This window comes from Tachyglossus aculeatus, chromosome X4, assembly GCF_015852505.1.
Source record: "Tachyglossus aculeatus isolate mTacAcu1 chromosome X4, mTacAcu1.pri, whole genome shotgun sequence".
In the NCBI taxonomy this organism is placed as follows: Eukaryota; Metazoa; Chordata; class Mammalia; order Monotremata; family Tachyglossidae; genus Tachyglossus; species Tachyglossus aculeatus.
The window spans coordinates 24,212,887-24,237,322 of record NC_052098.1 but is presented as its reverse complement, the minus strand read 5'-3'; the positions used below and the strand labels follow the sequence as shown (position 1 = coordinate 24,237,322).

Below are 24,436 nucleotides of genomic sequence, written 5' to 3'. Positions count from 1 at the left end.
AACAATGCAAGAAGTTGAGTGGTTCTTTCAAAAATAAATTTATATTGTCTTTCTTACTACTTTTCTCTTTCCTATAGGACCCAGTAGGGTTGCCTTTTGATGGCTGATAACCACCACATCTGTTATAGGAATGCCACACTTAGGGTCCTTAAGAAAATATTCCTTATTGCAAATAACATCAAAAGGCAATGTTTGCATGTGCCATACTCTGTTATTTGAAATGTGTTTAGCATTTCTGGCTTTCTTGCAAAGAAAGCATAAAAAATGCTAAATATGCAGTCTGAGTTGGCTTTATTTTCAATAGAAAGCAATAATATGTCTTGAGCCTTTTTCCAATTGATTATTGTTACATAAGAGCCATTCATCTTGCAAAAATTAGCTGTGAGTTTCTGTTTTATCTCTTGTTCTTATGGGCACTTTGTAATCATATAAATAATTTGAGTGCAAGTGAAGACTATCATTGTGAAGAATATCAGGGCATGTATACTAATGAAAACATGCTGTAAGTATATTTAGTACCTTTACTGACTTTTTTCTTACCACTTCTGGCTGCCAACATTCCCCCTTTCTAATTAAAAAAACAAATCAGACTGTATCCTCACTGAAATAATTTGTCTGAAGATATTAATTTCCATGTTCAGTTGTATTAAATACAGATGTCTGGTGGAGATTATTTTGACTTCATGTTATATGATTTCCAGTTTTTATGCTATATGACTTTATTGGTGCATTTCCCATTGGAACTCTGAACAAGTCTCCACATGTCCTAGAGCACTCAAATTTAGAAAACCACACAGCATAGCGCAGTTGTTACAGTAATTTAGTTTGTTTCTGGTAAACTCTTTAAATGCTTCAGATGAACTCTATCCCTTCTCTTCCTCGTTGTGGGCAGGGAACATTACTACTAACTCTGTTGTAGTGTACTCTCCCAAGCGCTTAGTACAATACTTTGTACTCCATAAGTGCTCAAGAAATACGATTGATTCCAATGATATTTCTTTTTGGTATTGTATCCTCTGCCTCTTTCATCAGAGGATGAAAACTCATTAATTTTCTGATGGTAGCACTTTCAAGATTGCCACCAAGAAAATTTAGGGAGGTAGTGTGCAAACAGTTGATGACAAAATGCTGATAGACAGACATTAGTGAGTATTTTAATTTAATGATGCAAAAAGACCTCACTGATGCTCAGTTGTCCGTCCCCCCCCAAGCTCAGATTGTTACGGGCAGAGCGAATTTTGCTCCGGCGGCCAGGATTACAAAGCAGCTAGGATCATCCCCTAGTCATTTCTGAATTCCGAGGTGGGGTAAATTACTGTAAGCAAGCAACAACTTTGGTCAGGCGCTGAAGTGCTTTGATATTCAAAGGAATTTAAAGTAGAGGTACGAACCCCATTTCCTCAATGATTCTCTTGTCTTTAAAATGATAGGGCTTAGCTTATCCTTGATAATAATGTATTAATCCCAAAAGAAAAGATTTCCAAATAGGAGCAGTAAAATATCTTTTGCAACCTGTGATTTCAGTTTTGGCTTTGGATGAAAATTCATGGAATCCTAGTGGCCTTTTTCAGGGCATAGAAAACAATAGATAAAGAGGTCTTAAAAAGAAATGTTAATTGCAAGATTGCTCAATTTTTAGAAAGTGTTTTGTTTACTGCAACATATCCGAGGCGCTCTTTTTCCCGATTTACGGCGGAGAGCAAGCAGCATCATTGTTTTGTGTGTGTGATGATAATTTGGATTTTGAGAGTTAAAGTATGGCCAGTTAAGTTCCAGGTTTCATTATTTTCTGTTGAAAACCAGATGTGTGGCCTCACCAGAATGCGTCCTGCTTCACTTCTCACTCCACCTTGCCAGGAGCTCTTATATTTCTGTAATAATAGCCAGGATTTTGCGCTTAGCAGCAGCTGCTTGTAACATCTGCCAGATAATTACTGAGCTGAATCAGAATTCACCTACCTTAACCTAAAGTGTGGGATGAATTCCTGATCAAGGAATAAAAGATTGATTGCAGTTACATTTTTCCATGCTTGTTAATAATCACTGCTATAGACACCAGCAAAGAGCAGATGCTTTCCGGGGGAGGTGTAGATGGAAGGGAGGTGGAAGGCGGGGGGGGGGGGGGGGGAAACAGTAGCACACACTTTTAACTACATATGTATGCATCTCACATTCAGCAAAAGACATTGACATTTGTTAACACCATTGTAAAAAGATGCTGCATCATATGCTTCACATTCTAGATCTTCTCCAGCACCTGCTGATGATCAGGCCCCCTTTTATGTGTGAGTATTGGTGATTCAAAGCTCATTATGGCTATATGTTGCAACTTGTCTGTGAAACCATTTCATGCTCTTTATAACATTCAAAAACAGGGATCTATCCAGATAAAGATATAGCGTATATATTTGGCTTTTCATTCAACAGATTTGAACACAAATTCAGCTAAAGCGGTAAAATTCATTTTTTTCTCAAATTTGTTGATTATCTTTCCTTGGTTTGAATCTTATTTTCAATCAGGAATACACCCTTAGAGTATCTGTAAAGAGTGGTCCTGCCTGGATCTACCATGCTGGTATCTGGATTCATCTCATGTCACATTTACTACGACACTAATGTTCTTTTTATTTTTTCCCTTCCATGCTAAAAAAAAAAACAACCAAAAGGTTAGTTTAATCACAAATATTTTCTCTAGTGATGTTCAAGTAAGTCATTTGAACTGTTTAAACAGCGCACATTTCAACTTCAGTTTTACTTGTTGGTTTAGAGGTTTGTCTTGCGTGGCTGTGTGATCAAGCGTGTATATGGTGTTCCTGTTTCACTGCATGCAGTGATATATTTATGGGATGTTTGCATAAATGGTTCCTTTGTCTTTATTTTGCCAAGAATTTACTCAACTCTTAGTTTTCTCAACATAATTGGAAAGGAACTTCAAGCGTATTTTTAATACTATTAAAATAGTATTTAATACTAGTAAAACTAGTATTAAATAGTATTTAATACTATTTTTAATAGTAAAAAATGAGAAAAAAATTGGTAGAGAGTGGAAATGTACCGAACATTTGCCCATATAGCTAATGTTTCCTTCTCAGATTAAAAAAAACCCCAACAAGAACAGCCTCTGAAATACAAACTTTTTATATTCTCTTGTATTTTCTCTCCTCCCCTCTCTCCTCCACTTTTCCATATATTAGACTTCCCCTCAAGCCCACTCATTTCAAATATCAGCCTTTGAATAAACTAAATTTGAGGCAGCTTGGTCTAGTGGAAAGAGTACAGGGCCAGAAGTCAAGAGACCTGGGCTTTAGTCTCTGCCCTGACACTAGCCTGCTGTGTGTGACCCTGGGCAAGCTAGTTAACCTCTCTGTCCCTCAATTTCCTCATGGAACAGGTGTGTAATACCTACCTTTCCCTTCCTCACAAGGATGTTGAGGATAAAATGAGATCACTGATGAAGAAATGCTTTGGAAAAATAAAAGCCCTATGCAAACACTCTTTTAAAGTACTATTTCAGTATTATCATTATTAACCAGTCTTAAACTTTATAAAAGTATCTTTTCTCTGAGTGCAAATCTGTTTTCACTTATATGGTTCCATTTTAGAATAATCCTATGGGGTAATAAAAGCTATCTTTATCCTAACTGTACATGTGGATAAATTGAGACATAAATAAATTATCTTGGCCCATTGTACTGGCAATATTGGCAGGGCAAGGACTGGAGCACAGGTACCCTGATTTCTATCCCAATTAGACAACCATTATTCTTCATCTTTTCCCTGGGCTCCTCTACCTTCTGTGTCATCTATGCACTTGGATCTGTGACCTTGGGGCATTTGATATTTGCCCCTTCCCCAACCCCACAGCACTTAAGTACATGTCTTTTAATTTATATATTATAAATTACTTATGTTCATGTCTGGCCTCCCTTCTAAACTCATAAGCTTGTTGTAGGTAGGGAAAGTGGCTGCTAACTCTGTACTCTTCTAAGTGCTTAGAACAGTGCTTCATACAGTAAGTGCTCAATAAATACAGTTGAATGAATGAATTGATCAGTCTTTCAATCAGTCTGATCAATCAGATCAGTCACTGAACAAAACAATAGAGGTGAGGTGTGTTTATTCAAAAGGAGCCTACTGAGATTCAGAGGATTCTTAGGAGCAGAATCCATCTTGAGGTTCCAGCTTCCTGGGAGAGTCCTACAACTTGCAGTTCAGTGACCAGATAGATCATCTGGAACTGACTGGTTTGAATTAGCTTTCATTTTCTCACCTCCTCCTTTCCCTCGATTCATCTTTTGAGCAGTTTCTGTTGTTATGGAGCCATCCTATCCCCGGTGTGTACCTCCCCCTTGCTTTGGTCCCAAACATATTAAGATCATTGGAGTTGGTACAGTTTTTTAATCACAAATTTTAGGTTTCATTTTTCAGGGAAAATAAAAGCTGAAATCTATTTACCCACTCATAATCAGAATTAATTTTTCTGTAAATAAGCATTTATTTTAAAATGAAGGGTCGCAGGCATTCTAAAAGAAATATAGAAAATGTTTGTATCTGAGTCCCACAACTTTCTCTCATTGAGTTCCATGTTAGGAAAATTTTTGTAACGATGGTTTTCAGTCCCTAAAGTGAATTTCGATGGAATAATCGATATGAGGGATTCAGCCATGTTGACATGACATTTAATCTGAATAGTACAGATAAAAAAACACTTTTATTGTGCTGCTCTTTCAAGTTTCACTTTTTAATGTGGTGTATTAGGTAATCTGATCTACTCACAGTGCATTTTTTTAAAGGTATTTGCTAAGCACTTAGTATGTGCTAGGCGCTGCACCAAGATAATCAGGTTGGACACAGTCCACGGCCCTCAAGGGGATCACAGTCTTAATCCACATTTTACAGATGGGGTAACTGAGGCACAGAGAAGTTGTTACTTGCTCAGCATGCAAGTGGTGGAGTCATATTTAGAACCCAGATCCTCCGACTCCAAGGCCTGTGCTCTTTTCACTAGGCCGTGCAGCTTTGCTCTATTGCTAATATTCTATCCATTCTTAGAGTTGTATTAAAGAGCATATTGTTCCAGTGAATTCAATAAGTATTCTTGGTGCTCCACTCAGTGGAATTTTTTGGGATTGATCCAGTGCTGAGAGTTAAAAAAAAAAAAAAAAAATTCTAACCAGAATACGGACTGCCCCCACCACCTTGGTGCTGAGCAGGCTTTTTGGGGGGTAAGATCAATCAATCAGTGGTACTTATTGAGTGTTAACTGTGTGAAGAACACTGTACTAAGGTAGCAGTGACAATTTCAGTGGCAAATAAGCAGGGCAGAGGTGCTGGCCAAGCAGCCCTAGGACTTTTGGGTGGCGTGAAATGGGAGAGGAGGTGGCACAGTTGCCGGTAACCAAAAAGAGAGCAGATGAGGGCAGGGGGGTGGGAACACATCCACTTGCAGCCACTCTCCCCACAGCCTCCCTGACTCTGTCTGGGACCCCCAGGACTTTGACTCATAGCGGAGCTGAGTTCTGGTGTCTTTTGGCTTCCAAAACTGGATGGATGAGGTTAGGACTGCAGGTGGCGTTTTCAAGGATTGATGATATCCAGGGCTGGGAATAAGCCTGAATTTGGTTCCAGTATAAGAAAAAAATTCTGGAATGGATATTCCAGGGCAAAAAGGTTTATGGGAGCAACAGGGACTGCAGGTTAGTGGAAGTGGTAGTATCCTTAGCCCAGAAGCATCGGGCTGGAGTGGGGCTACACCACCCAAATCTGCCCCCAGTCCCTGCTTTCTGCTGTCTCTGTGATTGTCAGCAGCTGCATCCTTGCCTTTCCTATTTTACTGTGCCTCAAGGCCTTGGGCCGCATGCCCGGAGTCATCTTCTATGGAGACACTGCCTGGCTCCTTTCCACACCCTGGAAAGCCTGCTCGCTCACCACCGTGGCTGTTACTGCCACCACCCCTCTCCCTGAGAGCCCGCTCACCTTGGGGTAGAGGCGACGAGAGCAGTGTGTGGGTGTAGTGGGGGTGAGTAGAGTCCACTGGCCTTATGGTTCGAGTTTTTTTTTTTTGTTTGTTTTACTTTCAGCACTGATGATAACCTTGCAAGGTGTTAAGAAAGGGGCAGAGCAGAGGTGGGATTCGTCATAGGGAGGCTTTTGATTCCCCCACACACTCCCTGGAAAAGTGCAGGCTATCCCTCTGGCCTCTGAGTAAATACCCGAATGCCTTACTGCTAACGGAAAGCTTCAATAATGGATTCACTTCCCAGGCTGGTAACCCTTCCTAAGATAGCCGCTGAAAGGATTGACAAAGATTTTAAAGAGTGGATACACTGTGATGCTAATTGTGTCATAAGTAGTATTTATCGTTCCAACATACTTTGCTTCTGCTGATGTGATGAACATCTTCGAATTTATGCATTATCATTGTGGTGTGGAATTGCAGTGCAGATGCCCTGAAGGTACATGCATAGTTATAGAGGATTACATCCAATAATGGATTTAATTTGCTAAGAGTGGTCACTTGTCCTTTGGTCTTAACCCAAGTTTATTGTCCGGGAAACTAAAGGGCAACAGTCATGCGGGCCTAATCCCCAATTTCCTATATTAGTGAGGCTTTCAATTCAGTCTTGCATTGGAGTTTGGTTAGAGTCCATGAGCCTAGAAGCAATATGGTTCACCAGTTCTGTGCTGCCATCTGAAATTCTATCCTTGGAAACCGTTCTCATTTTGTTAGAAATCTGCAGCTGTCTGTTTAAAACACAATTGCATTTGGAAGAAAGTATGGCATGAATTCTGAATCATTTTAATAAATAGAATTAGTTTGTGTTCCTTTTTAAAGGGTGGTGAAATGACTTTAAGAAGTAACATAATAGAACTTTTCATTAATAATGTCTGGTTTAGGTGAATTGGAGACACCTTGTTTCTGAAAAATTCTAAGGAAATTTGCTCTTTACATATTACATTTTTATTCCAGGTACTAGAGGCATTTCTTTCAAGTTTCTGCAAGTCATGAGGGTGATTACATTTGGGAACAATTTTTCATCCATAATCTTCACTGTAATTTTTACAGCTAAAACATTTTCTCAAATATTTTGATTTTAGTATTTCTTGATTGATCGTATTGCAGAGCTTTGAGGAGTGGTTTGGCCAGTAACCATGGATATTTAGATGATCATTAATCAATCTGAAAAAGAGATAATTGCATTTTGCTTTGAACATGGGGGGGTGCACTTTTATTTGCCCTTCTTTCAGTTCTGCTGAAGAATTTTATTTTTTTCCTTTGCTTTCCTGTGCTGTTTGTATGTTAGAATTACCTATGTGCCAGCAGAGCACTTAGAAGAGTATACAGCAACCTTAGGGCAGCAACCTGAAGGGACTGTGCCGCCGGATATGTTTTCTTCTTGCAATGTCAGGTAAATATGCCATCCCCTGGGTCACTGCACGCAAATTTTTGAAGTCTTATGTAAGAAAAGTACTGAGACTGAATTTTGACCTATTTATTCAATCACACCACTGTTAGATTGTTTTCAGGTTCCATGTTTTAAGCATTTCCGCCCAAAACTTGGCTCTAGTGTGAGGGGGCAGAAACACTTGCTGAATATGATTTGCTATTTTTCTGTACATACCTATGAACCCATGGCATGTTACTGTTATAAGGCCTAGTCCACCTTTAGTACCCTCTAAAACCATCCAATCTCTGCCTTTCATTTAAAGAGTCCTGGTTTTCTTCCAGGAGTCGTGGCAGATGTTTGGGGGGAAAAAAATGTAGCAACTCTGAATGTCTTCTAAATTGGAACATTGATTAAAAACAATAATTCAAGGCCATCCATCTCTGAATTGAAATTTATAAAATGACTGCGTAAAGAGCACATCACCAACTCTGTATTATTTTCTCCCAATCGCTTAGTACAGTGCTTTATGCACAGGAAGCACTCAATAAATTCCATTAATTGATTACATTCTGCTATATATGCACCAATGATAATGATATAAATATGTGATTCCAAGATGGTTTGGTGCATTTTGATTAATAGTAATAATAATAATAATATAATAATTGCGGTATTTGTTAAGTGCTTATATGTGCTAGGCACTGTACTAAGCGCTGGGGTGGATACCAGCAAATCGGGTTGGACACAGTCCCTGTCCCACCTGGGGCTCACTGTCTCAATCCCCGTTTTACAGATGAGAGAACTGAGGCACAGAGAAGTGAAGTGACTTGAGTGACTTGGAGGGGTGGGGGAGAGAGGTGGCACCATGTTGTACTGTAATTCAGCCCCTTCACCTCGGCCTTCGTAGAATTGATAGGCTACCCAGACAACTTTGTAAACTAACCCTTTGCCTCTTATGAGAGAAACAGTGTGGCATAGTGGATAAAGCGCAGGCCTGAGTCAGAAGGTCCTGGATTCTAATCCTGGCTCCGCCTCTTGTCTCTGTGTGGCCTTGGGCAAGTTACTTCACTTCTCTGTGCCTCAGTTACCTCATCTGTAAAATGGGGATTAAGATTGTGACTGTGTCCAACACAATTTGCCTGTGTCTGCCCCAGCGCTTAGTATTGTGCCTGGAACATAGTGAGTGCTTAACAAACTAATATTATTATTATTGTTATGCAAATCTCATCTCCATTGAAGACTCATGTATGTGTACATATAGATATATATTTGTCCATTGTTTTCGAAGAAGATCTCACTGATGGTGAAATTTACCTATGAGTGTGTGACTGAAAAGGCCAATGCAGGACAACAGCCCCCGAGCTCAAATATATTAGCCAGATTATTAGCCTTGACTCTTCTCTCTCCTTCTATACGTGTATTCAGTTAGTTACCAAATCCTTTCAGTTGTATCTTCACCCCTTCCTTTCCACCCAAACTGCCACCACACTGATCTAATCACCTGTCATAGTCTCTATAGAAGAGGACCAGGATTGCATCTACTAACTTGGTTGCATGTACTTTTCCAAGCATTTAGTGCAGTGCTCTGCACACAGTAAGCGCTCAATAAATACTATTGACTCATCCCGCCTGCACAATATGGCTAAAATCCTCCCCAGTGCTTTCAAGTATTTCTTTAGAAACTTTCTGGGAGCAGTATGACAATTGCATCCACCCCTCCCATGCTCTCCCCCTTCACCACCACCATATTCACCTTCTTACTTGAACTTGGTGGGGGTGGGGGGGCGGGGGGTTCCCAATTGATTGATTAATCCCAAACTTAATCAATCAGTTGTATTTATTGAGTTCTTAACTGTGTGCAGATCAAGACGTCTGTACTTGGATGTCCCGCTTTCACCTAAAACTTAACATGTCCGAAACAACTCCTTATCTTCCTACCCCAAATTCACTCATTCAGTCGTATTTATTGAGCACTTACTGTGTGCAGAACACTGTACTAAGTGCTTGGAAAGTACAATTCAACAATTCCTGCCCACACCGGGCTTATAGTCTAGAAGGGGCGAGACAGACATCAAAACAAGTAAACAGGCATCAATATAAATAAATAGAATTATAGATGTATACACATCAAAGCAAGTAAACAGGCATTAATATAAATAGAATTATAGATATATACACATCAAAACAAGTAAACAGGCATTAATATAAATAGAATTATAGATCTATACATATATATACAGGTGCTGTAGGATGGGGAGGAGGGGAAGAGCAAAGGGAGTGAGTCGAAGTGATGCGGAAGGGAGGGGGAGCTGAGGAAAAGAGGGGCTTAGTCTGGGAAGGCCTCTTGAAGGAGGTGAGCCTTCAGTAAGGCTTTGAAGGGGGGAAGTGTGGTTGTTTGGCAGATTTGAGGAGGGAGGGCATTCCAGGCCATGGGTAGATGCAGGCTAGGGGTCGACGGCGGCACAGGCGAGATTGAGGCACAGTGAGAAGGTTAGCACCAGAGGAGCGGAGTGTGTCGGCTGGAATGTGTAAGGAGAGAAGGGAGGAGAGGTAAGAAGGGGCAAGGTGATGGAGTGGTTTGAAGCCAATAGTGAGGAGTTCTGTTTTTTCTTTTTATATGGAGGTTGATAGGCAACCACTGGAGATTTCTGAGGAGGGCGGGTGACATGCCCTGAACGTTTCTGTAGAGAGATAATCCAGGCACCAGAGTGAAGTATGGACTGAAGTCCATACCTATCCAAAACCTATCCTCCCCCTGATTTTTTTTATCACTGTGTTCAGCACCACCATCCTTCCTGTCTCACAAGCCCATAATTTTGGTGTTATCATTGACTGTTTATCACTATTCATTCATTCAATCGTATTTGAGTGCTTACTGTGTGCAGAGCACTGTACTAAGTGCTTGGAACGTACAAGTCGGCAACACAGAGACGGTCCCTACCCAACAACAGGCAATGTCAGACTTATCACTAAATCCTGTCAATTCACCCTTCACAACATTGCTAAAATCCACCCTTTCCTTTCCATCCAGACTGCTACCACATTAATCCAAACACTTATCTTCAACGAGCTTGCTCGTTCAAGCTCTCATCCTATCCCATCTGGACTACTGTATCAGCCTCCTCTCCGATCTCCCATCCTCTTGTCTCTCCCCACTTCAATCCATACTTCACGCCGCTGCCCGGATTGTCTTTGTCCAGAAATGCTCTGGGCATGTCACTCCCCTCCTCAAAAGTCTCCAGTGGCTACCAATCAACCTGTGCATCAGGCAGAAACTCCTCACCCTCGGCTTCAAGGCTGTCCATCACCTCGCCCCCTCCTACCTCACCTCCCTTCTCTCCTTCTGCAGCCCAGCCCACACCCTCCGCTCCTCTGCCGCTAATCTCCTCACCGTTAGGCCTCGTTCTCACCTGTCCCGCCGTTGACCCCCGGCCCACATCATCCCCCTGGCCTGGAATGCCCTCCCTCTGCCCATCCGCCAAGCTAGCTCTCTTCCTCCCTTCAAGGCCCTACTGAGAGCTCACCTCCTCCAGGAGGCCTTCCCAGACTGAGCCCCCTCCTTCCTCTCCCCCTCGTCCCCCTCTCCATCCCCCTGTCTTACCTCCTTCCCTTCCCCATAGCACCTGTATATATGTTTGTACATATTTATTACTCTGTTTTACTTGTACATATTTATTCTATTTTGTTAATATGTTTGGTTTTGTTCTCTGTCTCCTCCTTCTAGACTGTGAGCCTACTGTTGGGTAGGGACTGTCTCTATATGTTGCCAACTTGTACTTCCCAAGCGCTTAGTACAGTGCTCTGCACACGGTAAGCGCTCAATAAATACGATTGATTGATTATCCTGCCTTGATTACTGCGTCAGCCACCTTGCTGACCTCCCTGCCTCCTATCTCTCCCTGTTCCAGCCCATACTTTGCTCTGATGCCCAGATAATTTTTCTACAGAATTCCTCAATTAATCAATTCCTCAATTACTCAGTGATTACCCACTCCTCAGGAACCTCCAATCAATCAATCGTATTTATTGAGCGCTTACTGTGTGCAGAGCACTGTACTAAGCGCTTGGGAAGTACAAGTTGGCAACATATAGAGACAGTCCCTACCCAACAGTGGGCTCACAGTCTAGAAGGGGGAGACAGAGAACAAAACCAAACATATTAACAAAATAAAATAAATAGAATAGATATGTACAAGTAAGATAAATAGAGTAATAAATATGTACAAACATATATACATATATACAGGTGCTGTGGGGAAGGGAAGGAGGTAAGTGTGAGCCCTACGTGGATTGACCAGATGACCCGGCACGTAGAGAATCAATCAAATCAATCATATTTGAGCGCTTACTGTGTGCAGAGCACTGTACTAAGCGCTTGGGAAGTACAAGTTGGCAACATATAGAGACAGTCCCTACCCAACAGTGGGCTCACAGTCTAGAAGGGGGAGACAGAGAACAAAACCAAACATATTAACAAAATAAAATAAATAGAATAGATATGTACAAGTAAGATAAATAGAGTAATAAATATGTACAAACATATATACATATATACAGGTGCTGTGGGGAAGGGAAGGAGGTAAGTGTGAGCCCTACGTGGATTGACCAGATGACCCGGCACGTAGAGAATCAATCAAATCAATCATATTTGAGCGCTTACTGTGTGCAGAGCACTGTACTAAGCACTTGGTAAGTACAAGTTGGCAACATATAGAGACAGTCCCTACCCAACAGTGGGCTCACGGTCTAGAAGGGGGAGACAGAGAACAAAACCAAACATATTAACAAAATAAAATAAATAGAATAGATATGTACAAGTTAGAGTAATAAATATGTACAAACATACAGGTGCTGTGGGGAAGGGAAGGAGGTAAGATGGGGGGATGGAGAGGGGGACGAGGGGGAAAGGAAGGAGGGGGCTCAGTCTGGGAAGGCCTCCTGGGGGAGGTGAGCTCTCAGTAGGGCCTTGAAGGGAGGAAGAGAGCTAGCTTGGCGGATGGGCAGAGGGAGGGCATTCCAGGCCAGGGGGATGACGTGGGCCGGGGGTCAACAGCGGGACAGGCGAGAACGAGGCACGGTGAGGAGATTAGCATCAACCTCCTCACTGAACTCCCTGCCTCCATCCTTGCCTCTCTCCGGTCCATGTTTCATGCCGCTGCCTGGATCATTTTTCTAGATTATTATTTTTTCCCCACTTCTGTCTCTCCCGTAAAAATCTCCAATGTCTGCCTTTCCACTTCCACATAAAGCACAAACCCCTTATCATTCACTTTAAGGAACTCAGTCAGCTCTCTCCCACCCTCATTTATCCTCACTTGTCTCCTGATACAATCTATCCTGCACACCTTGCTCTTCTAATAGCAACCTACTCTTGGTGCTTGCTCTCAGCTCTTTTTGCCATTAACCCATTGTTCATGCTCTCCCTCCTGTCTGGAATCTGACAGGCCACTAATTTTCCCATTTTCAGAGCCATAATAAAATCCCCTTGCCTCCTGGAAGACTTCTGTGACTAATCTCTCATTTCCCCCATCCTATTTTCCCTCCTTACTGTATCACCTGTACACTTGAATCAGTTTCCCCTAACCACTCAAATACTCACTCCACCCTCCATCGCCACCAAACTTACAAACATACTTTCATAATGAATTACTTCCCCTACCTTCCCCTCCCCTGATAGTTTGTGAGTTACTTGAGGGCAGAGTGAGTGCCCACTCACTCTGTTGTATTCTCTGTAGTGCTTAGTACAGTGGTCTGCCCAGATTATGTGTTTGGTAAGTACCTTTGATTGAACAGCCATAGGACAATAATAATAATGATGACATTTGTTAAGCGCTTAGTATGTGTGAAGCACTGTTCTAAGCGTTGGGGGATACAAGGTGATAAGGTTGTCCCATGTGGGGCTCACAGTCTTCATCCCCATTTGACAGATGAGAGAAGTGAGGCACAGAGAAGTGAAGTGACTTGCCCAAAGTCACACAGCTGACAAATGGCAGAGTCGGGATTAGAACCCATGACCTCTGACTCCCAAGCCCGGGCTCTTTTCCACTGAGCCACGCGCTTCTCCAAGGTTGGTCAAGCAGCTCTAGAATCTGCTTGAAGGAATTAAGTTGGGCAATTTGGGGTGCTTCATTACTTCTTAAAATCAATGAGGAAATCTGGTTGAGTATTTTTCTATTCTTTTTAAGCTTGAACTAATTTCAGATATCTAGTTATCCAGAGTTGTTTAGAACATGAAGAATAATTTAGAATTTAAAACTACAGGAAAGCTAGGTAATAAATGAAATAGAGTAGAGAAAGTCTTGAAAACAATCAAAGGAGAATGCATATGCCGATATCTAGAAATTATTAAAATGTAGTTAGGATTACCTTTTAAAAAAAATCAAAATGGTTAAGATGAGTGGGTTTTGCTTCTATTGAAAGAGAAATATCCTGTTTAAATGCAGCAATAATAGCTTCCGGGTTAATGGAACAAAAGAAATGGGTTATTGCTCTTTGTCTCTGCAGTAGACTTGTCAACTGTGCTTTTTCAATTACCTCCCCTACCTTTCCCTCTACTGCTAGATTGTCTACCGTGCTTTTCAGAAAGCTTTGAGCATTTATCTAAGCCAGATGAGAAAATGGGTTTATATCGACTTTGCTCTCATTTTTGTGTATTTAGTGTGCAATCATTTGTAATTTTTCCACGAGGTAGAATCAACTGGTACTATTTAAGCAGGCATTAAAATACAATTTGAAACTTTAGTGCCATTTTCTTTGGCTATCTTGAATAAAAAGCTCTTCCTGAGCACGAAACTACCTTAAAATCCACATTAACCCTCACTTTGAAACCCTAGAATATTTTGTTAGGCACTTGGCAAGAGCTTAATTGCAGCAGAGATTGAAAGGGGAACTCCAAACCCAGCATGTATTACAACAGACTTCCTATAAGGAAATGCATCATGCGTCTGGCGACTACAGATGGGTTGCAGCTGTACCATAAGCAATTTCAATCTCTCTCCGGTAGCAGAAAAGAAAACATTTGCAAAGGTTAAAAGACATTTTAGGAATAATTAACCTGAAACTGTTGTTTCCCCCTTAAAAGCAGAGTTTCTTTTTTTCATTATTTCATTGCTAGAAAACATAGTTAGACTTTGCATCCATATCTTTAGATGAAATTCTTGGCGGATCAGTTTTACTTCAAGTTTTTGCTTATATCATTGCCAGATTGATTGTATGGCTAAAATACTTCTGCTGCGTGCTGGGAGTTCTCTTTTTGATAAGTTAGTCTGGACTAAGGGTAGTTGGGACATTCTCAAGTGCTTTTTATTGGGTTTTAAAATACATTGTGTTTTACTATTTAACAGAGAAATTCCAGAACTACCAGAACGTGAAGAAGGAGAGGGAGAAGAAAGTGAACTTCAGAATGTGGCTTACAGTAATTGGAATCAGCCCAGGCGGTAAGTGTGATTTGTGTTAGTGGACATTGTTTGTGCTGTTGTTTTAGTAGAAGATTTTGGGGAGTCGAGGACTATCTCTAGGGAAAAATCATCAAAAATTGAGAGTGACAATTACAGTAGCGATTTGTGTAAGATTTCAGGGAAGTAGCATGGCCTAGTGGAAAGAGCCTGAGCGTGGAAGTCAGAAAGACCTGGGTTCTAATCCTGCTCCACCACTTGGCTACTGTGTGACCTTGGGCAAGGCACTTAATTTATCCATGCTTCAGTTACTTCATCTGTAAAATGACGATTAAGACTGTGAACCCCATGTGGAACAGGGACTTTGTACAACCTGATTCGCTTGTATCTACCCTAGCGCTTAGAACAGGGATTGACACACAGTAAGCGCTAAACAAATATCATTAAAGAAAAATGTAGTAGGGAAACTTTTGCATATGCATGCTCCGAGAGCATGTGCGCAGTTTGCGCCAATATGTTGTTTAGTCAGAAGTCCAACTAGATGAGCAGGAAAACGAAGAAAGCTTCCTCCCGAGGATAGACTGAATAGGTTAAGCCTCTGTTTCATCTAGAAAGGTAAAGGTGGTAAGGAACTATAATTGAGGAAATCAAAATCTTGAAAAATCTGGAAAGGGCCAATGCTGAATCACTGTTCACTAACTACCACTGCATTAAAGCTTGGAGATGGTAGGTATATATTTTTGATATACCTTATTTACTTGCACAAGAACCCAGGTTTTTGTATAATTTATGTATAGTAAAATAGAGGTAGGGCTATTAAATGGGTCATATGGAAATTAAGTTGAGCAGTAAAGGATGCAGGGAAAAAATGAAGAATAAAGGAAGTGGAAGGGTAAGAAAGCACTTGAGACTGTGTCTCGTACTTCTATTTCTCACCCCCACAAGTGCTGCAGACAGTAGGCCTTCAGTAAACTAGCCCTCCCTCCCTTCTATTCTGCTCTAAAGCACATCATCATCATTATCAATCGTATTTATTGAGCGCTTACTATGTTCAGAGCACTGTACTAAGCGCTTGGGAAGTACAAATTGGCAACATATAGAGACAGTCCCTACCCAAAAGTGGGCTCACAGTCTAAGCACACTTTTCAGTGAAGAAACTCCCTGATCCCTGGATCTGTTTCTGCCAAGGAATCACATTCTTACCCATTCCCTCTTTCCCAGGCTTGCGCCACTTTCATTACTTACAGTTGCGTGGATGAAAAAATAATCTCCTCAAAAATTGGGTTGGGGCAGTAGGTCGGTGGAGGCAAATTATGCAGGTAAATACGGTACTTGTTCTCACTTGAATCCCAGTGGTTAATACCCACTTGGATTCACTGTGGTACTTCCGCCTGTGGGCACAACTTCCTTAGCTTCTGCCCTGGTAGTTCATTTTGCTGGCCCTCAGCCTTCCTGGCAAATGCTAGGCTGCACTTCCATTCATCCCTTCAGAAGTTTAGCAGGCACTCTTCTCATGACCCGGGATTTTGTCCCACTTCCCCAGCCCCCTGCTCTTTGTTCAAATCCTCCCCTGTAATTGGCTGTATTTCAGCTGATGTCACCAGGTTGAGGGATTGAGGTACCCAAAACTCCAATGCTGGCCACCCACAGGGACGTTCTACATTTTACTCTTCCCATGGTAAATGGAGGTGTAGATATTTGCCTGACTAGTGTAAATATTGTTTTTACTTTTTTGTTTCCATAGAGTTGAGCTCTGGAGAGAACCCAGCAAATCCCTGGGCATCAGCATTGTTGGTGGACGAGGCATGGGAAGTCGGCTAAGCAATGGTGAAGTTATGAGGGGCATCTTCATCAAACATGTTTTGGAAGACAGCCCAGCTGGCAAAAACGGAACCTTAAAAACTGGAGATAGAATAGTGGAGGTAGTCTGCCAAATGTCTTTTGTGTACTTTTTCTTTTCAGGTATAATCCTTCTTTCAAGTGGATAGCATTTTTACATACAGATTCCCCTTCCCCACTGTGAGAGTTAGGTTCCACAAAGTTCCGTGGTAGATTAGCCAAACCAAAGCTTCAGGACAAGGGGTTAGGGACTGCACAGCTTCTGCCACACTGGCGATATTCACGAAGGATCGGGATTTAAAAAAGCCAAATGCATTCTAGGCCTGCTGATTCTAATGTAGTTTAAGCTACAAGTAAAATCACATTAAATAGTTACTGTATTTTGTTGTGGAATTGCCCCACATTTTTGCAAACTTTGTTACATTGTAGCATGGGTCATGGGAATGAAATTTAGCAGTAGAGGAAGAGATAAAAAGGGATGAATAAAAAAGGAGTAGGTTAGAACAGTGCTCCGCACGCAGTGAGCACCCAGTAAATACGATTGATTGAAAGCCAGAGAGATGGAAAGTACGAGGGCAGTTGAGGCTGTGTCTCTCACTTTTATTTCACTCTCCCAAGTGCTGCATGCAGTAGGGACTCAGTGGATTAACTACACCCCTGCACAATTACCCAGTTTTTTTGCAAAATTTTTGTACATTAAAATAGAGGTAGGGCTATTAAGTGGGTCATATGGAAATAAAGTTGAGCAATAAGAGAAGCAGGGGAGGAAAAAGGAGGGGTGAAGAAAGTGGAAGGTAAGAGGACACTTGACTGTGTCATATACTTCTATTGCACTCCCCCAAGTGCTGCAGCCAGTGCTGCTTTGTTGTTGTCTTACCCTCCCTCTCGAGTGCTACCATTGCTGCTCAGCTCATCTTTACCAGGTTGCCGGGCCAGGCCAGAGGCTATTCTTACCCCCGGCCCCATTGCGGATGAGCCACATGGAGCCGTGGCCTCTCTTCCTTGCTGTTTCCAGTGTGTGAACCACAGATAAGTGTGAACCATGGTGGCTCTGACTCACCATTGCTCCTGCTTACCGATGATCTGAGTGGGCAGCAGCACCAAGCAGGGAACAAATATGCCACTCTACAGGAATGTTAACTCTACTGGAGAATCATCAAATTTGCAAAACTCAAATTATCATAATGTTTCCTACATAGATTAGGAAAGTTAAAGGAAATTACAGGGCACAAAAAAAATTATTTTATTTCTTCACCAAAAGTCAGGATGGGGCAGTTATGTAAGTATCTAATTGATATGGGTAAGTATGGTACTATAATGTATACCATAGTCAAGTTCTCTAAAGTTTAATAGATAATTTAATCCCATTATGCTTTGTGCTGTTACTCTAACTGCAGAGCATTATACAGGGAATTAGTTGTAACTGAACTTTGGGAAATAGTAAACTTTAAAATTATAGTAAATTCCCTGTGTAAGGATAATAAACTACTATTGTGTTCAGTCAACTTTCCCTTAGCATGTGTTTTAGCTATGCAGTTTGGATAGAACTCTGGTGGAAATTAGGGAATGTTCTTCTAGTAAAGCACATTTGTCTGAATAAAATGTGATGGGAGAACTGGATGTGGGTTTTCATGCAGCGTTGAAGGCGGGCATTCTTCTGTGTCAGTTTCCTTAATGTGGGATTCTCTAAGAATGTAACCCATATATGACTGGAGACCTGATTTTGCATATGTACAGGTATTTATGCATTGAACACAAATGGAGGTCTTCTGGGACATATGAGGAGAGTGGATGGAGGATAGATGACAGCAGGTTACCCAAATAGTTACTGCATGGTGAACAGAAAAGGGGCATATGCCAGCCTGGGGGGATCTGGGGGGCAGTTGAAATATCTAGTAAAGCCCAGCCTCAAACTAGGGATACAGTAGTGGTCTGAAGCACAACGCTTGACACTCCAAGGGGAGTGAAGGAAAAGTGTTGCTGGTGTGGAATGACAGATAGCATCCTGCATGGCCATGGAAAACCATGGGGAATAAAAAAAACCTATACCGAAGTAGCCAAAATAATACTCAGAATTTGAAGAATATTCAAAACCATATTTATAAAAGCAGTGGTTGTCAGGGAAAACACAGCCCAGTTTATCTCAAGCACTGTCTGGAAGAACTTCCACTCTCTTCTATTTAAGTAGCAGACTGCACTTTCCAATCAGTCGACCAGTGATACTTATTGAGTGCTTACTGGGTGCAGAGCACTGTACTAAGTGCTTGGGAAAGACCTTGAAAATTGAGTTGATAGTTACGATCCCTGCCCACAGAGAGCATACTGCTAATCTAAAGACTTTGCTCTTAAAAATATTCTTGGGTCAGCCAGGTTCTTTTTAAAGAGAGCTACTACTCTTAACCCCTCTCAGGGTCACAACGGAGAGTTCCCAGTACTCTACCAGTTTTGACTACAGAAGGGAGAGTCAGGCAGAGGCATATCTGTTCCGTTCCTACCTAGTTTGAGGAGTGGCTAGTGAGTGGAAGGCAATCTTCTACAAGTCAAAACTCACCTGTACTGGGCAGCGGCAGCACGGGAGAGAGTCAAGGGTAAATACTGAAGTTTACTGCATGGAAGGAGGCAGTGGTAAATCACTTCCATATTTTTAACCAAGAAAACTGTATGGATACACTACCAGAATGATTGCAGATGAAGGTGGGGTGTCCTGGGAGAGATGTGTCCATGGCATCACTATGAGTTGAAGGCAACTCGACGGCATAAGACAAGACTACTCTTAAATCAAATTTCAGAGAAAAAAATATTAGATCCATTTCAAGTCATAAAAATATCAATTTCAAATTCTACAGCTGCATTTTTATCTTTCTGAAAAAGTGCCTTTCATGAGATTAAATCTATCATATGTAGACCTTCAAACCAAGACTTTTATTTGCCCTTTGTACATATAGAAGTTGTCCTTGTAGCTATACACCAAATTTCTCCTCTTCCAGTATGGTTCCTATTTCAAGTTTTTTTTAAAGTTGCCTAGGATAAAGGGAATCACTAAGCAGCATGTAGTAGCTCATTCCTAACTTTCAAATTAGTAGTAGGTAGTTGTTTTAAGAATGAAAAATCTCGCTGTTCCCACATTCAGGTAGGGGCATTATCTCTGCCATGGTTAAATCTGCTAATTAATAAGAATAGTCACAATGGTTGAACAAGACACTTCTTTACAAAAAGACAGTACTTTTTCTTTCCTTTATGTTTGTGGCTACTACTGTCTTTGTTTTACAGATATCACAATTGCAATCACTAGAAGTGACCAAGTGAAATTTATTTTTATTTTATGAATAAGATTAGTAATCAGCATTTCATACTATGTATTTCCTTTAATTTACATCAACTTGTAATGTAAAACATGGAAGTTCTGATTCGGGACAAACCTTGAGCATTAAAGAAGCAAAGCTAGCTTTCATTTGAAAGTTGTTTGTTCAAGAATGACTAACATATAAGCATGGTATCTTGGCTTTCAGCTCTTGTCATTTCCATCGCAAATCATTTTGAAAAACTAACCTCCTCATTTCTTGAATTTTTTTATGTGCATTATACTGAAAGAAATAAAGGCATCCACCAATGCATACGTCAGCATACCCAAAATGTATTTAGCTCTTTTTGTGATTGTTCAGAAATAGGTTCCCTAGACAAATGTTTTCACGATGAAGGCTATGAAGGAAAAATTCCTTCATATCATTTAATGGTATTGACATTTAATCATTGCAAGAAACTAGCTAGCAATGTTAGAAAAGCACTTGTGTTTTCACGACCATAGCTGATTGGAAATCCTGACTCAAAGATTACAAAGTGAGGTTCCACCAACAGCTTGTATCGTATTTTGGATTAGGTTAAAAGCAAAATACGTGTTCCTCAAAACTTAGGCCAACCAATTGCTCTGTTTGTACATGTAGCTTCTTAAATTGCTAAGCTGAGGCCCTTCCATTGCAGGTGGATGGACTTGACCTCAGAGACGCAAGCCATGAGCAAGCTGTGGAAGCCATACGGAGAGCAGGCAACCCTGTAGTATTTATGGTCCAGAGCATTATAAACAGACCGAGGGTAAGCATAAATAAATTGGGGAGCAGGCACACTATAGAAATAGTATGAGATGGGGAGTTGATTGAGAGGACAAGTTGGATATTGGAATGAGGACCCAAAAGTCTGGAAGTCTTGTCCTTTGAACTTTTATTCAACATTCATCTGGAAATAGCTTTTAGAATACTTTAACAAAATCTTGAAAATCTCTTTTGAAAAGTCACGCATAAGTCTCCATAAATGCTGACCATTCTTTTGCCATCACACTAGTGAGGAGTAAACACATTGATTGAAAGGCAGTGTAGCAATTCAATGAAACCACTTAAAATGCCTCAGAGGGCACTTTCCTTTTTTAATGCCATGCTCTAAACTGAATTCTGTGCTAATCAAAAGCCTTAATCACCCTTTGAATGAATTGTTATAGCTGTATGCACCTCTTTAAACTAAACTTCCTCATTGCAGAGTCTTTGTAAGCTGCATGTTTATTTACTAGTCATTTCATAACTTTTGTTTCCCAGCCAGGGTCTCTGTATAACTCTCCATCTGCATCTGCTCTCAGTGGGCAGAAGCCTGCTAACCCATTTTACCATCAGTCATCTCAGGTAAAGTTCCTTCATGAACACCCCCAAACCTTTTAATGACTATTGATTAGGGGCTACTAGATGGAATATTGTACATTTGCATTTTTAGGGACAAGATTGGTACTGTTTAATGAGTGCTAAAGAGTCAAATGATACTCATCAAAGATTTTACAAGGAAAACAATGGTATTTTGTCTCTGAATAACATGCTCTGATAAAATTTAGCTTTGAATTGCCTTTAGAAATGTCCACGTGACTAATTGTAAGGTGAAGTATCACCATCCTAATTTCTTTGTAGTGAAAGTTTTGAAGATACAATTGCAAGGTTTTAAAAAATCAGATATTTTGTTTTAAAATAACGAGCATACTATAGGTCCTATTTTTCTATAATCTTATTAACTAGATCAACACAGGATCAAAGAGCTCTAAAGATGATTCATTTTCAGAAGTTTTGCATAACAGTGTGGGACTCCATTTCTCCCATCCCTTCCTTTTTTTTTTTCCCCCCCTGTTGAAGTATGTGGAATGCAGGGCTGAGTTAACTGTGAGAAATGAATTTAGCGGTTCCAAATTTAAGCCGTTATATCCACACCTGTAATTTATAACTATTCTGCTGTTTCTTGTGAAGTAGTAATTATATATTCAGATGAGCAAATCTGCCAAATGGTACTGTTGTAACATTACACATTTCATAAAAATGATTTCAGCTTGTTTAAATAACTGCACACCCCTTTGCAGTTGTATTTCCATTTGTTGTGTTAAAACATGAACTCAGCATGATAATTTCAGTAGCAATCTGTTTAGGAGTATAAAGTTTAATATTTTTAGTTCCCATCTATGTTGGAAAAATTAATTAGAAGTTATAAAATAACCGTTTGACTTTCAAGGTTTCACATTTCTTAAAATGACCTTTCCAAAAGTGATCCACCATTGCTGATATTTCTCCCAGTTGCTTTCTTCTGCGTAGATAAGGGTTCAGAATTTTTATACTGAAAGGACCAATGTGGCCATGATGACTGGAGAACTATAGTGAAGTACATTCTGAGTTACCAATGTGATGATGATGATGGTAGTTGTTAAGCACTTACTATGTGTCAAGCACAGTTCTGGGGTAGATACAAGCTAATCAGGTTGGACACAGTCTTTGTCCCCCATGGGGCTCACAGTCTTAATCCCCATTTTACAGATGAGGTAACTGAGGCCCAGACAAGTGAAATGACCTGCCCAAGGTCACACAGCAGACATGGACCCAGAGTAGAACTAAGGTCCTTCTGACTTACCAGGCCCTTGTTCTATCCACTAGCCATGTTGCTTCCCCATTACGTTTGCCATACTCTTGTTTTTAGTCCCAATTCTTGAGAGGCATGTTTATTGTTCTAAAAATGTCAAGATGGAAGGGTCACTTTTGCGGGAATTCAACTAATTTTGGAAACTTTGAAGGAGATGTTTACAGTGCATTTTTCTTTTTAGTCAGTGATCTGCTTAGCTGTGGCCACTTTCAAATTTCTTCTAACTCCAAGGAAAAATCTAGTTAGAATAATATATCCATTATTGGTGAGGGAAGCTTCAGGTTTATCTTATTGGCAGTATTTACAATGCAGACCTGACTTGACTGTCATTGATTGTTTTTAGATATGGCCAAATCTGTGACATTTCCATGGATTATGCCTGATGAATCCTCAAGCATGACCATTAATCCACTGACAAATTTGTTGGCCAGTTGTCCAATCTATAAATAGATCCTGCCAATTTTAAAAAGGACCAAATTTGTTTTTGTTTTTATCTCTGATTTCCCCCCCACCCCTATTAATAATCCTCTTGCTTCTCAACAACCCTTAAGGCTACAAACATAAACTGATTTTTCAGTAAGAAATCTGTTCATCTGTACATTTTTATAATATCTAGGATTTCATAATCATAACACTTCAGGAAAAGCCAAATTCTATCTTCCCATGACATTAAAAATACAAATTTGGAATTGCTAGAAAGCTTTGTTTCTGGTATCAAAAGGTGATTAGTTTCCTATGTAATGTTGTTCATTTTTTTAAGGCACTAAACAGGAACCTTAAGCCACAAAATTCTGTATGCCTTGAACACTGACCTTTTTAAAAGAATATTTCATGTACCCTATAGAGAATTGAATAACCTTGTCTGAGAGAGATAGCTTTTCCATGTTTGGGGGTTTGTGTTTAATCATCTCAATTAAATGTATCACGAACGTATTTTGTGGATTCCCATTTTTTAACAGTAGTGTCAATTTGGTGAATGGAATAGAGTTAAGAAGAACAGATGTTCCATTTACCCTCTTTCATTTCCCTTCCCGTTCTTTGAAGTGGGGAGCGAGCAATGGGGGAGAAAGCAGGGGATGTAAGGTATAAGAGTCTTGTGACGCAAGCTGCATCTTGTGTTTGAATGCTATATGTCATAGATATTTCGAGATGCTTGATTATATATTGTATTCTCCAACTTATATTTTTTGCCTTCCAAGGATTTTATATTGTTTTAAAAAATAGCAAAACCATTTATTTAGGATTAAAGTGGATTTTAAATGTCAGGATGTTTTCCCTAAAGGACACATTCGGAAAAGATAGGTGTTGGAAGGGGGGGAGGAGAAAAGTCAATCAATCAAATGTATTAAGCACTTACATTGTGCAGAACACTGTACTAAGTGCTTGAGAAAGTGCGATATAACAGATTGGGTAGATATGTTCCCTGCCCTCAAAGAGTTTACAGTCCTGTGCTGTGGAATTACGTCTAAAGAAATCATGAAATTCTAAATTCAAACCGGCAGCCAGCCTTGCTTTCTGCTTATGCATTTTCAGTAGTATTGGCAAATAGGATATTACAGGTGCACAGCAAAATTAATCAGCCACATTCTAAGGGTCTGTTTGCTTATTCATGGAACACTTAAGTCCACTAAATTCAAGGCGTGTTGTCTCAGATTTCTTAAAGGAAAATGTCTTCCATGCGACAGGAAAAAAAAATACATATTCAACTTTTGATTATTCTGTTTTCAAACACTAAACCACCTTTCAGAAGCAATTTTAAGAAATAGGATTGATTCCATCTGTGGTGATATAGGAAATTTCCTCCAAAGTAATCTACCAAAGATTTCCTAATAAAGTCATAAGGTAGATGGTCACAGTGAAACTTTACAGGAATCAAACATT

General features: G+C 40.4%; 1 protein-coding gene across 9 annotated transcripts in view; it reads left to right on the top strand.

Moving 5' to 3' along the window:
- Positions 1-24,436, top strand: part of MPDZ (multiple PDZ domain crumbs cell polarity complex component) — a 160,162-nt gene that overhangs the window by 91,677 nt on the left and 44,049 nt on the right. For 3 of the 9 annotated variants that reach the window (XM_038769585.1, XM_038769583.1, XM_038769582.1), the window contains exons 23-28: positions 2,244-2,285; positions 7,305-7,409; positions 14,732-14,824; positions 16,527-16,704; positions 20,600-20,710; positions 21,205-21,288. In XM_038769585.1, coding sequence (XP_038625513.1) covers positions 2,244-2,285; positions 7,305-7,409; positions 14,732-14,824; positions 16,527-16,704; positions 20,600-20,710; positions 21,205-21,288 — 613 coding nt within the window. The remainder of the gene's footprint in view (positions 1-2,243; positions 2,286-7,304; positions 7,410-14,731; positions 14,825-16,526; positions 16,705-20,599; positions 20,711-21,204; positions 21,289-24,436) is intronic. The other 6 variants (XM_038769587.1, XM_038769584.1, XM_038769588.1 and 3 more) reach the window with 4 other exon arrangements.